Raw genomic sequence first — 12,108 nt, 5'->3', positions numbered from 1 at the left:
TGACTGCTGTTCATTGAATACAGCTTTAATTCTAGAAAAATTAAAGTCCAGCTTCCACCTGTACTGAAATTTCTTCTCCTTTCTTTCCTTACAGGAATAGAGTGAGACAACAATGAGATGCATCTTTAGGGGAAACCTAAATAACTAATTTTTCTGCAACCAAGAGAAATGTGATGAAGACATTAACAATCACTTTGGGAGAGAAGGACTACGGCAGGTGGATCATTTTGTACCTGGGGTTGAAATGTTTTCCTTATGAATGAACATAGAGATGCTGGATTTCTCATATTAAAGGTTGTCATTCAAAATTTTGTACCCTGGCTGCAGCCTCAAAAGTTATTTAATTCAGAGGGGCCACACATGATAGTTTAAAAATGAGTTTGTAATGGATGCTTTTTATCAGGGTCCTAAGTTTTCTGAAGTTCTTCAGCCATATAATTTGATACAGACTGTACTCTCTCTCCTACTGAATTGTGCTCTAGAATCCACCTCCTAAGCTTTCATTTTTTAAAAAAGTTTCTCTCCTTTATGGTAGCAAAGAAAATCACTCCACTCCTTCTCTCTACAAATGGTTTGTGTGTCTTAACTCAGAGATGCTTGGAAGGTGCTACTAAACCACTGAGTAGCACAGAATGAAAGAATCATAGAATTGTAGGGCTGGAAGGGATCTCGAGAACTCATCAAGTCCAGCCCATTGTACTAAGGCAGAACCAAGTAAACCTATACCATCCCTGACAAGTGTTCATCCAGCCTGTTCTTAAAAACTTCAAATGATGGAGATTCCACAACTTCCCTGGGAACCCTAATCCAGAGTTTTACTATTCTTACAGTTAAAGTTTTTTCCTGATGTCTAACCTAAATCTCCCTTGCTGCAGATTAAGCCCATTACTTCTTGCCCTACCTTCAGTGGACAGGGAAAACAACTCATCACCAACCTCTTTATAACAGCCCTTTACATATTTGAAGACAACCAGGTCCCCTCTGTCTTCTTTTCTCAAGACTAAACATGCCAGGTTTTTTTAACCTTTCCTCATAAGTCAGGTTTTCTAAACCTTTTATCAATTTTGTTACTCTCCTCTGAACTCTCTCCAATTTGTCCACATCTTTCTTCAAGCGGGGAGCCCAGAATTGTACACAGAACTACAGCTGAGGCCTCACAAGTGCTGAGCAGAGTGGGACAATTACCTCCTGTGTCTGTCATACAACATCCCATTAGTACACTCCAGAATATTAGCCTTTTGTGCAACTGCCTGGTGATTTGGAGGTTAAAATCCAGTAGTTCTGGACCACATTTTCAAGAGTCCTTCCTGAGCTAAGGGTAGCTACAGGAAAGCATGAGCTTTATCCTCTGAACCTGAGGTAATAACAGGCAGCTGAATGGTTAGCCTCAGAATCTTGAAAAAAAGAAAAGATTTGTCTTGTGGGAACAGTAGCCAGCTAGGAGTTGAATCAGACCTAGGAGAGTCCAGAGACGGAAAAGCTACTCTGTTTATAAATCTGTGTTGTTTAAAGAGTGGTGTACAAATGATTTTAGTTCTATTTTGGCTATATTTGGGGGAGCGGGGAGAGGGAATTTCCCTGTAACTAAGCCTGAAACCTTAGAGATGGGTATTTCTCTGCTTAACTTGAGGCTCCAACTAAAAATTCAGGGAAAATGTAAGTAGGCAGAATTATTACCCACAATGAAATTTCACAAGGACTAAATATCCTACACATGAGGAGTGCCATAAATACTTAATTACTTAGGACTAGATTATGGAGCCCTTACTCATGTGATTGAGTGTTTACTCTCTCTGTTAGTTCCACTAAATTCAATGGGACTACCTGTATAAGTGTGTTCACTTACCTTAAAAAGATGGCACTAACTAGTGTCTGTGCCACTCTTACTCATTTTGAGTAGTACTTACTCCCTGTGTACTCTCATTCATTTCAATGAGATTCTATGACTAAAGCCTCCAACCAAGTGAAAGGTTTTATTATTCACTGGCCAAATACTCAAGTTTTTACTCATGAAAAATTCTGTTGAGGAAGGAATTCTGGATTTGACCCATTATTATTACAGAGTGGGTTTTACCCTTGATTTGAAAGGGAACCTCTCCAGTAGCCAAGTGCTTTCTAGACTATTTTGTTTTGGGTCACTACTGACTCACAATAAACTGCCATTTACTGAACCTCTAACAACTTGATACAGCACCCCTGTGCAGCTTAGAAGTCTCCCATCCAAACTTGTCCCAAACAGACCTGTTAGCTTGTGAGAGATCACAGTACAACAATAAACACAATTGTTCAATTCTAATTAGAAAATAATTGTAAAATAGTACTGTATACAATTATCCTATTCAGTGAGGGAACTTAAAAACTTGCCAGTTACCTGAGATAATTAAACAAGTATTTCAAGTTGGATAACCTCAGTGTGAGCAGTGGCCAAAGTATTTTGCATGGTAATTATAGGGACTCACAATGCATAGATGATGAATTTACCATACTGTTGTGCTCAGAGCTGCTTATGGTTGCCACCAGGGGAGTGGGAAGGTGTGTACATGATCCAAAGACAATTATAGACCTTGTTAAAGTCAGTGAGTGTGTCAAGCACCCTCCTTCAGGCTCAGTGGAAGGATCAATTAACCTCTTTATGCAGTCAAAAGAGCTACAGCCAAATGGAAACCGCCACCCGAAGCACTGAGCCACATGACCTGGCCAGAGCTGGGGTAGGCAGATTATCAGGGGTTTCCCTGATTAAAAGCCCTTGGGCTAGGATATTGGTTTTAAAGCCTATGTGTGTTAGAGGCAGAAAAATGCCAGCAGAAAGCCTACAGAAGAGTTGAAAGGGACAGGACTCATTGAAGTAACACACCTGAGGATTTCTGATCAAGGAAACTGCCTGCTGATGTTTGTTTTTACTGTGTTCAGGGAAACAGGACTTTGTTATACATTCTTTGCAAATAAACAAGATAACGTGAAAGAACATATACAATTTGTGTAACTAATTTCTCCTCCTAAAGGACACAATCCTGAAATGCTCCCATTATTGGCTAAAGACGTGGGCCAGAGGGTCAACAGTATTGATTTAAGTTTTATGTACAATTGGTAAGTTTTTATAGGCTGTGACTGTAATGTAGAGTGTTTTAAAAAACAAACCTGCCATTCTGAGAGACTAGAAATGAGGTGAAGGAGAAAGAGGCTAGACCAGTGACAGATGAGGGGTTTAATATTTTTAATTATTATGTTAAATCATCCATTCTGAAAAGGTACAGATTAAAGCTATAATTTCACATTTTCATTCTATTCATAGCAAACCACTCAAAAATTCTTTATGATTATTGCCAGAACACTTTGGTGAGATTACAGCCTGTTGTAGTTACAGCATCCTTATCAAGGAATTTGCTCAATGAGTGTATCAGTTTGTCATATTTCCTTAAAAACCACTCCCAATACTCTTTTATGCCATCCATTCTGAACACATCTTTATAGCAATCTTAAATCAGATTTATTATGATTAATCATTTTTAAGATTCCATCAGCTCATATCTTACTTGTTCTGCTAGGTCTCCTGCCTTGGACAACATCCAGAATGGCCTCTGATCTTACTTATTGTTCAACAAGTTATTTAACAAAACACAGCTGATATTCACAGTTCTACAGTGCTGCCAGAATTGTATACACATTTTTTGGTTGTGCTAGAATTTTTATTTATTTATTTTTTATTTATTTATTTATTTATTTATTATTTTTATTAGAATTTTTACAGGCCTTTTTTATCTCCAGACACAGCTACAAGTTTGCTTTCTCTTCTCACTGGAGAGATCAACATTAACTTTCTGTAAATACTGGACCAAACACTAACTTTCTGTCATTTCTGGTGAGAAGATTTCTACCCTGTGTAGACCAAATCCTACTGTGTGTTGCACAGATCTGCTAGGGGGCAAAACAGTCCAAGGAACATCTTGCTTCTCTAGTGCATCTGTGCAGTGGCTGGGTGGTATTGCAATGTAGTAGTTGATGACAAGAAAAACAGCCCTGCTTTTGTATCTGCCAGGGCCCAAGAGGCCATGACTTGACAGTTAGAAACTTATGCCCCTATCTTGCAAGGAACTCTGTGTGGGTGAACCCCTTTGCCTTCATAGACCCCTTGACTTCATTGGGAGCTCTGTGTGAGTGCAGGGGTCTGCTGTCATAGAGCTCCTTACAAGATTGGGGTTTTAGTCAGTTTCTCAAGCACTGCATATATTGCATACACTAACACATTGTTTCATTTTGGAACAGTATTAAGATAGATGCAACCATGCCTTTCCCCGCCATTCCGAGCCATTGTGGGTGCAAGCTGCCTCCAGTGTGGTCCTTTGGCTCATGCTGCTTCTTTAACACTATTCTCTCCCATCATACCCTGCAGAAATAAGGGCAGGATCATCTAAGGGAAGGATTTTGTAAAAAGTACATTTCTTACCACAGTAATTTTGATGTATATAACCTTTCCTTTCAACATCCTCCTAATTACTTTATCTCCTCATAAAGAAAACTACAGTTAAAGTCCATTTCCTGATTTAACTAGTACCTATACACAATTACATTACATTTCTTTTTAAACAAGTTGAATCTCTTTGCATTTCTGTTGTTGTTTTTCATGTTCATTTTATTTGCATAGAAACCAAATTACATTCTGTGCTGTACTTTCTTTTTTTTTAAGGAAAGTGTATTCTTTTAATATCTCCTTCTGCTACCTTTTCTCCATAGGACTCTTTTTTTTTAGCTTAAAAATACTTACCTGGCAAACCCAAGGACATGGCCACTCTCCAGCTGGTAGGCGGGAGGGCTTTGAAGTACTGTATTATGTATATTTTCATTCATACTGGAAATTTGGAGAGGATGCCCAAACACTCACGAGCTTGAGAACTGCATAATATCTGCTTAAGACCCTGTCTGAGTGGAATGAGGTACTCCAAATACAGAGGTGCTGATTGTCAATTTAGGAATCTGACCAGACCCACAGAACAAACCATTATTGCCATATTTATCTTTATTCCTCAGAGTGAATTTTGTTGTGAGAAGCTATATAGTATCTTGTTCGCTTACACCAGTTCGCTTACCCTAACTGAGTTTCTGTTGACATGGGACTCAGTAGAAAAGAGCTCACCAATTTAGATCACCATAAAACAATAAAGAAAATATGTTATACATGGCGTCCTTGCTGTATTGCATAATGGGACAATCTGTAAACTAACAAGAAACTAAAGTTTAGTGATGATACTTCAAAAGAAGTGACTCAAAATGAACATTTAATAATTTGTTAAAAGGTTCCAGATAAGTGGGGCAGTTTAATCAACCTTCCTCCATGGACAATGTGGGAAAGAGAATAGAGAGGACAAGTGCAGTGGCGGGGGAGGGAAGTTTGTTGCCAGGAGGATGAGAGAGAGAAATAAGAGGGCCCATAGAGTTTTGTAAATTAATGAAACAGTTTTGAACTGGATTCAGGGATAAAATGGAAACTGAAGATGATCATGAAGGACATCTGTGGTATGGTCCTGCTTCCCTCGGTGATTGCAGTGTGGCAACAAACTTATTAAAACCCTGAAAGTAAGCATTTGAGGAATTAGACTGTAACAAGAGGAGTTACTATGCTAGCACAAGATCAAGACATGAACAACAATTTCAGCACAGGTGGAGTCAAAGGATGAAATTTTGAGCTACTCACTTTTTACTTAGCTTCAGCCAGGCAAACTCCTACTGAAGCGAGAGGGAGTTTGCCCAAGTAAAAACTGAGTCGATATCAGATTTGTGTCCCTAAGCAAGATACATTTATTAGCAATGTTCCAGTGGCAGGGAAAGGCCGTTACTGTATGCAGACAAAGAAGACTGGAAAGGCAAAACAAACAAAGCCTGGAGTAAAAAGAATAAGAATTCCAGTCTTAGGACCCAAGTTTGTATATGAGGTAAAAGTAATTATTGAGGCCCCTGGGAGATGAGAACTTTATAGTGGGGAGGATTGCTTCCATCTTTAAAGCATTCAATAACAGAAATTTATGGAAGAGCCAGGAGATAAGTGAATATGGTCAGATAGAAGGACCTGAGGTATAGAATTGTTAATTGTGCTCAGAAGTAATATCTAAAGATGAGATAGCTACAAGGGGCTCCAAATATGTGGGACATTCCCTAATTTCTGTATGGAATTGTGGCTTCTGTGTATACTGCTTGGCATTTGGGGAAGAGAGATTAAGGGTATAGGGGGGCCCTAAAGACTATCCTGTAAACAAGAAAGCTAAGTGTGAGAAAATAGAAGAAGAGGGAAAGTGTATTGCAGTGGAAATAGTAAAAGGAAGACATAAAACCTTAATTAGATATGAGAAAAGAGCCATTAGAGTTAAGATTTGTACCAGAAAGAAAGACTAGTTTCCTGCAGGAGGTATTCCTGACGAACTGAATAGTCAATGTTTGGGACCTCAAGTGGGATGATAAAAGGGAGGGATCTGATTAAAAGTGCTGAGATCACTGAAAGTGCTCAGGCAGATTGTTCTGTGTGAGGAGAGTGGACACTGAAGACAAAAATCTTGGCAACTTGCCCTTACTTCTCTCTCTTTTTTCGCTCATATGTTGCACTTTCAGACATACCATTCCAGTTAGAAATAAGCAAAGTAGTTCTTGAATATAAAAACCTAATTTAAACCCTCATCCCTTTCTCTAAACTAAAACATATTGAGTGAGTAAGGAGTGCAAGGGGAAAGTTTATCTGGTGTAGTTTATATGGGGAAGTGGAACAAGGTGGTACAGAGTCTTTAACAGTCCTGAGGGCTGGTTGCTGTGGAGGGGCTTTTTTTTTTTTTTTAACCCAATTGACCTTGGACTTGTGGATGACTATTCAAACTAAACTGCTAAACCTTCTGAGGCTTGCGAATCACTAATGCATATCATCTAATAAATATTACTTAAGGCTCAGTATTAGCAACTGACTTATATAGAGATGCAGTTAATATGTGGAATACTCCTTCTCCCACAGCATACTTCCTCCACCTCAAACAGACCCACTTAATAATTCCCTCATTTATTTTAGCCCCATAATCCAGCTCAGTGCAATAGCCTTTTATCTTATCCAGCAACAAATCTGGCATCAGTTTATTTCTATTTTCCAACACATACAGGAGTTTCTTAAACCTTTCTTCAGAGTCTCGGGTCCTTCTTTTTCCTTTTGCCATTTATATGTAGATATGTACCTCATCCTGCTCCCACTGACTTCAGGGAGCAAGACTGGGTCCACTAGATGAAATCCACATCCCTTCCTTGGCTTACCTTTCCTTTTCTCATTGCTTTTAAACACAGCCCCAGGTAAACACATCCCTTATCTATTTTCCCTGTCATGTTGACAAACTGACAGTGCAGCATGCGATCTTCTAATAAGCTCAGTTCTTCTCTTCTTTCTGGTCTGAAATCCTTTCCATTTCCTTCAGTGCCTTAATCTGTTCAGCAAGATTCCACTTCACTTGTTCCCACCGTTCTCCTTAAAGTTAACCAGTCACTCTTATTGTTTCCTCTTCCAAGCTTATGCCATCATTTGTTTCTCTGTGCTTCCTTAAATGCCGCTTCACATTTTGCATTTGTCATAAAAAAAGTCTTGTGTATTCATTCACCTTCATGAGTATCCCCTACTCCTTTCTTCAGCTATTTCTCACCTTTACCATTAGCTTTATCACTACCAAAAGCCAAACAAATGTAATGTAACCCTTCTGCCCGTCAGAATTGGCAGCAACAAGGGCCGGGTTCAATATCTAGGGGATCCATTCCAATAGCACAATGCAAACCGACTCGAGCCCCCACCCAGTGACCTAGGACAAATATATACCACCCCCGCTGGGCGCCTCCAAGAGGCAATACTTCCCCTCTCGCAAGCACATAGTCTGAGTGTAGCAAAAAGCCTTTTAATAACAGAGAGAAACAATGTGGCATTATGTTGGGGAAACACCACCAACAGGATTCATAACACAACCCATGAGCAAAAAAACCCACCCCAAGCAAATTGGGGCATGCCCTTTTCCCTTTGGTTCTTGAGTTCAGCAACCCCAAATCACCAAAAGTCCAATGACCCAAAAGTCTCTGTCCCTGGTCAGGGCAGCCCCAGAGTTCAAAAGTTTATCTACAGAGCTTTACCTCCCAACGTGGGTGGAGATGGGGGCGGAGGTAAGAGGCACCTTACATGATCTGAAGCTGACCACCCCACAGCTCCATAGGCTTTCGCTTCGCTCCGCCAGCCGCCCCACGAACTGCTTCGCTCAGCTCCGTGGCCCACATGCAGCTCCTGCCGTCCCATGAACTCCTCCGCGTCCCACCAGCCGCTCCCGCCATCCTATGAACTGCTCCACCAGCCTGTCCACAAGGCACTCCAGCCATCCCGCAAACTGCTCCACAATATATCTTCAGGCTCCCCCAGTACTTAACACAACGCTCAGTGATTTCAGCTCTAACGTGAATTCAGCTTGTAGTAGGGGAGCCTCAGTGCTGGTGCACTATCAGCCCAAAGTGAGCTCAGCAGCCTGTAACTAGATTTCTAATGAAATCAAAATTAGCTCTGATATTCCACAGTAGAGAGAGAGGAGGCAGTACAATTAGCATGTAAAGCCCTAACCAAGGGACCCATGCTACCAAGTATTAATACTTGTCCCCAGCCTCTCTCCATTCACAGAGTTTTGGAACCCATGACCCTTGCCTAGCGAGTGCTACTTAGTTGATGGTGAGTCCCTCCATCATAACAAAAGGCCAAGTACAGTTCCAAGCACAGTTCCCATAATCAGGGTAATAACAATTTATTCTTCCTGCCCCAATAACAGAGACACTGGGGATCCCACAGCAGCCAAAGTGACCATTTGGGCAGCTATGGCCTCATTCTAGGCAGGGTGGGTGTGCCTATGCAAATGAGATCAGCCCCTGAAGTTCTTTTCCACAACTTGCTACACCTCACCACCAGATGTCAGGGTGGAGCTCATCCTGACACTGCTTACAGTAAATTAATTGTAAATGTAAATTAAATATAAATATATCTGATAATGCAGTACTGTTCATATCAGAGCCCTTCTTTCTCTAACTTGTTTAATAATGCTTATCTCTCAGTTATCTCCGATTCTAAAGCAGTGGTCCTTAAACTTTTGTACTGGTGACCCCTTTCACATAGCAAGCCTCTGAGTATGACCCCCCCTTATAAATTAAAAACACTTTTTTATATATTTAACACCATTATAAATGCGGGCGGCAAAGCGGGGCTTGGGGTGGAGGCTGACAGCTTACAATTTCCCCATGTAATCTGGTGACACCCTGAGGGGTCCCGAACCCCAGTTTGAGAACTCCTGTACTAAAGATAAGGTGCAAGGAAAACATTCCCTATGCTGACTGACTATAATGGATCAGGGGAAAAAATTTCAATATAATTCTAAATGCATTTGAAATAGTGTACAACTCCTATCTACACTTGGCATAAAAAAGTCTATAGACCGAACAATTCAAAATCCATTCCATAAACCCAGTTATAACAGAACAGCCACAATCCAATTTGTTCATACAAATACACTGCAAACAGAGTTAAAGAGGGTCAGTCAATAGTTATTGCCACTCTAAGGCCTTGATCTTTGAAACATTTACACGTGTGCTTAACTTTATCCGTGTCTATAGTCCTTTTGATTTAAACTTGAGTAAGTACTTCCATGCTTGAGGCCTAACTTTTCTTGCTTTAATACCTTTTTATGTGGTTGATAATTCTAATTATTTTCTGTACTTAGAGTTTTGAACTAAATAGTTGATGGACAGAAATTTAAAATGACCAGATAGGAATCTCTATCTAAGAGCAGGATTAAATCTGAAGTATTTTTATGAAGTAAACAATATATTTCTCTATTTGCATGAAAAAATTCGCAACAAAACAACTCCCTACATCTCTTATTAATAATTCAGACACACAGGAAATCAAGCACATAAGTAACCTAGTGTCCAAATCCTTTCAGTTTTATTACAGAAGATAGTATTTTGTTTAGGACAATGCACTTTATGAAATGTAAATTGTTTTATCAAGAGCTTGAAAATTAATCAGTTAAAATTAATTTTAAAAATTTATTAAGGATGTCAAGTCACTAATTATAAACCAAGCTTTTCCCCCTATTTTGAGATAGAAGACAAATTCAATTACCTTTTTGCTAACTGTATGAGGCATATTCTTATTGTGAGGCAGATCATGTTAAGCATGCTACGCTCTCTATTGCCAGTGAGAGACAGTTGATGTTAGGGCAATAAGCTGCAACTTCAATAAAATGAAATGGTAGCAGGAATTTAAAACCGCAGATAGTTAGGTGGCAGAAATATCAATCTCTCTTTCCAAATAAGCAAATCAGTCAGGATAGAATTGCCCTGTGCCCAGCATTTCCTAGGCACAGCCCCTACAGGGGAAGAATCCCTAACCAAATACTGCCCCCTCAGGAAGAATCAGGTGTGTGTTGGTATATAGCTTTAACACTGCTAACCATGTCCAAACCAATACAGTCCAAGATCCTGGTACTCTTCTTCAAAGATTTTAATGGACATAGGTTTGACTGTCTCAAGGACTTTCTCTACTTTCACATCACTCCTCAAATATTATGAGCAATTGGAAAAAGCTCCAGCTATCTGAGGACAAGGAGTGGAATCCACAAAGCTCCTAAACCCAGCTTTAGGCACCTAAGTCCTATTTCTAGGTACCTAAGTCACCTGCTTCAGTCCACAAAATTCCAACAGAACACTTTAGGTGCCTAAACTCACTTGGCAGCTAAGTTTTTCAAAGAAAAAAATCCCTAGGTTCCTACATTTCTGCTTTTGGGCATGCTCCTTGCTGCCTCCATCTAGAGTCTATCTCCTGCTTAAGCCCCAAAGCCCTTCATGAACCAGGGGAAGACAGGTGTTGCCTTGCCACCTAACTTGCCCAAGAGGCCTGATTCAGTAGACGTGCTCTGAGAACACCTACCAGAGCAGTCTCCTGTGACAGACTGTACCCCCATGTTCATCTCTTTTACAGGACTATGATAAATCTTGTACAAAGTTTGCCTTGTGAGGTATCATCTGAAAACTCATAACATGCTATGTTGTTATTGTCCTGGTAAAATAAGTGGTGGCAACAATGCACATAAAGTTATAAGGTTTCTCTGTATATTATTACTAGATGTGTTCCAAGTCTGGAGGGAGCAGCCACACACCAGTTCCCCAGAAAGAAAAGGCTAGCGAATGCCTCAGCCAAGCATCAGCAAAATCAAATGGATCATCACCTGGTTTAAGTGGCCATTCTTTGGCAGGAAAGAAGATGTGAGTAAACATTTACACTTTGACAAAGAAACAGCTTGGGGTTCCCATCCACCCAGACTTTCTGTCTTCTAAACCCCAGCTGGAGATGATTCTCAAAGAAGGGGGAAAAGTATAAAAATGGGGAGCAGATGCTCCAAGTGATTCTGCCTTTCTCTCTACCCACGGCATCTACAACACCTGAAGAACAAAGGAAACAGCTTTGGACTGGGGGAGAGATCCAAATTGAAAGATTCAGCCAGGAAGACTGCTAAAACATGTGGTGTTTTGCTTTGAATTGGGCATTAGTTGCAATTTACTTCTATTTTCTTTCAGAGGAACAGCCGTGTTAGTCTGTATTCGCAAAAAGAAAAGGAGTACTTGTGGCACCTTAGTCTCTAAGGTGCCACAAGTACTCCTTTTCTTTTTTCTATTTTCTTGTAACTAATTCTGACTTTTATGCCTCATTACTTTTAATCACTTAAAATCTATCTTTCTGTAGTTTGTAAAGTTGTTCTAATGTTTTATCTAAACCAGTGTGCTTGCACTGAAGTGTTTGGGAAACTCCATTTGAGATAACAGTATTTATGCATATGATTTGCTATTAATAAACTAAGAGATTTTATATGAGCTTGTGTTGTCCAGAAGATGGCTGGGCAGTACAAATCACACATTTCTGGGGGAGAGTCTGGGACTAGGAATTTGCTGTTGTTGCTCTGAAGTGTAATTCAATAGTGGCTGCAGCATAATTCAAGAGTGGCACTCACACAGTATAGCTGGCAGTAATTTACATGATGGAGGCTGTTTGTAAGCAGACCAGGAGTGGTTGTTCTC

At 40.1% G+C, this 12,108-nt stretch overlaps 1 protein-coding gene across 3 annotated transcripts in view; it reads left to right on the top strand.

The window, feature by feature from the left end:
• The window catches only part of PREX2 (phosphatidylinositol-3,4,5-trisphosphate dependent Rac exchange factor 2), a 328,942-nt gene extending 317,645 nt beyond the window's left edge, over window positions 1–11,297 (top strand). The window contains exons 40-41 of one of the 3 annotated variants that reach the window (XR_012157169.1): window positions 95–217; window positions 11,159–11,297. Coding sequence is in view for 2 of the 3 variants with exons in the window: in XM_073330905.1 (XP_073187006.1) it covers window positions 95–116 (22 nt within the window). In the remaining variant the exon portion in view is untranslated. Of the gene's footprint in view, window positions 1–94; window positions 289–11,158 lie in introns of those variants that run through there. The other 2 variants (XM_073330905.1, XM_073330907.1) reach the window with 2 other exon arrangements.
• The last annotated feature ends 811 nt before the right edge of the window (window positions 11,298–12,108 follow it).

Source organism: Lepidochelys kempii, chromosome 2, assembly GCF_965140265.1.
Source record: "Lepidochelys kempii isolate rLepKem1 chromosome 2, rLepKem1.hap2, whole genome shotgun sequence".
Classification (NCBI taxonomy): Eukaryota; Metazoa; Chordata; order Testudines; family Cheloniidae; genus Lepidochelys; species Lepidochelys kempii.
Note: the sequence above shows the minus strand (reverse complement) of the source record. Positions and strands in the feature narration are given on the sequence as shown.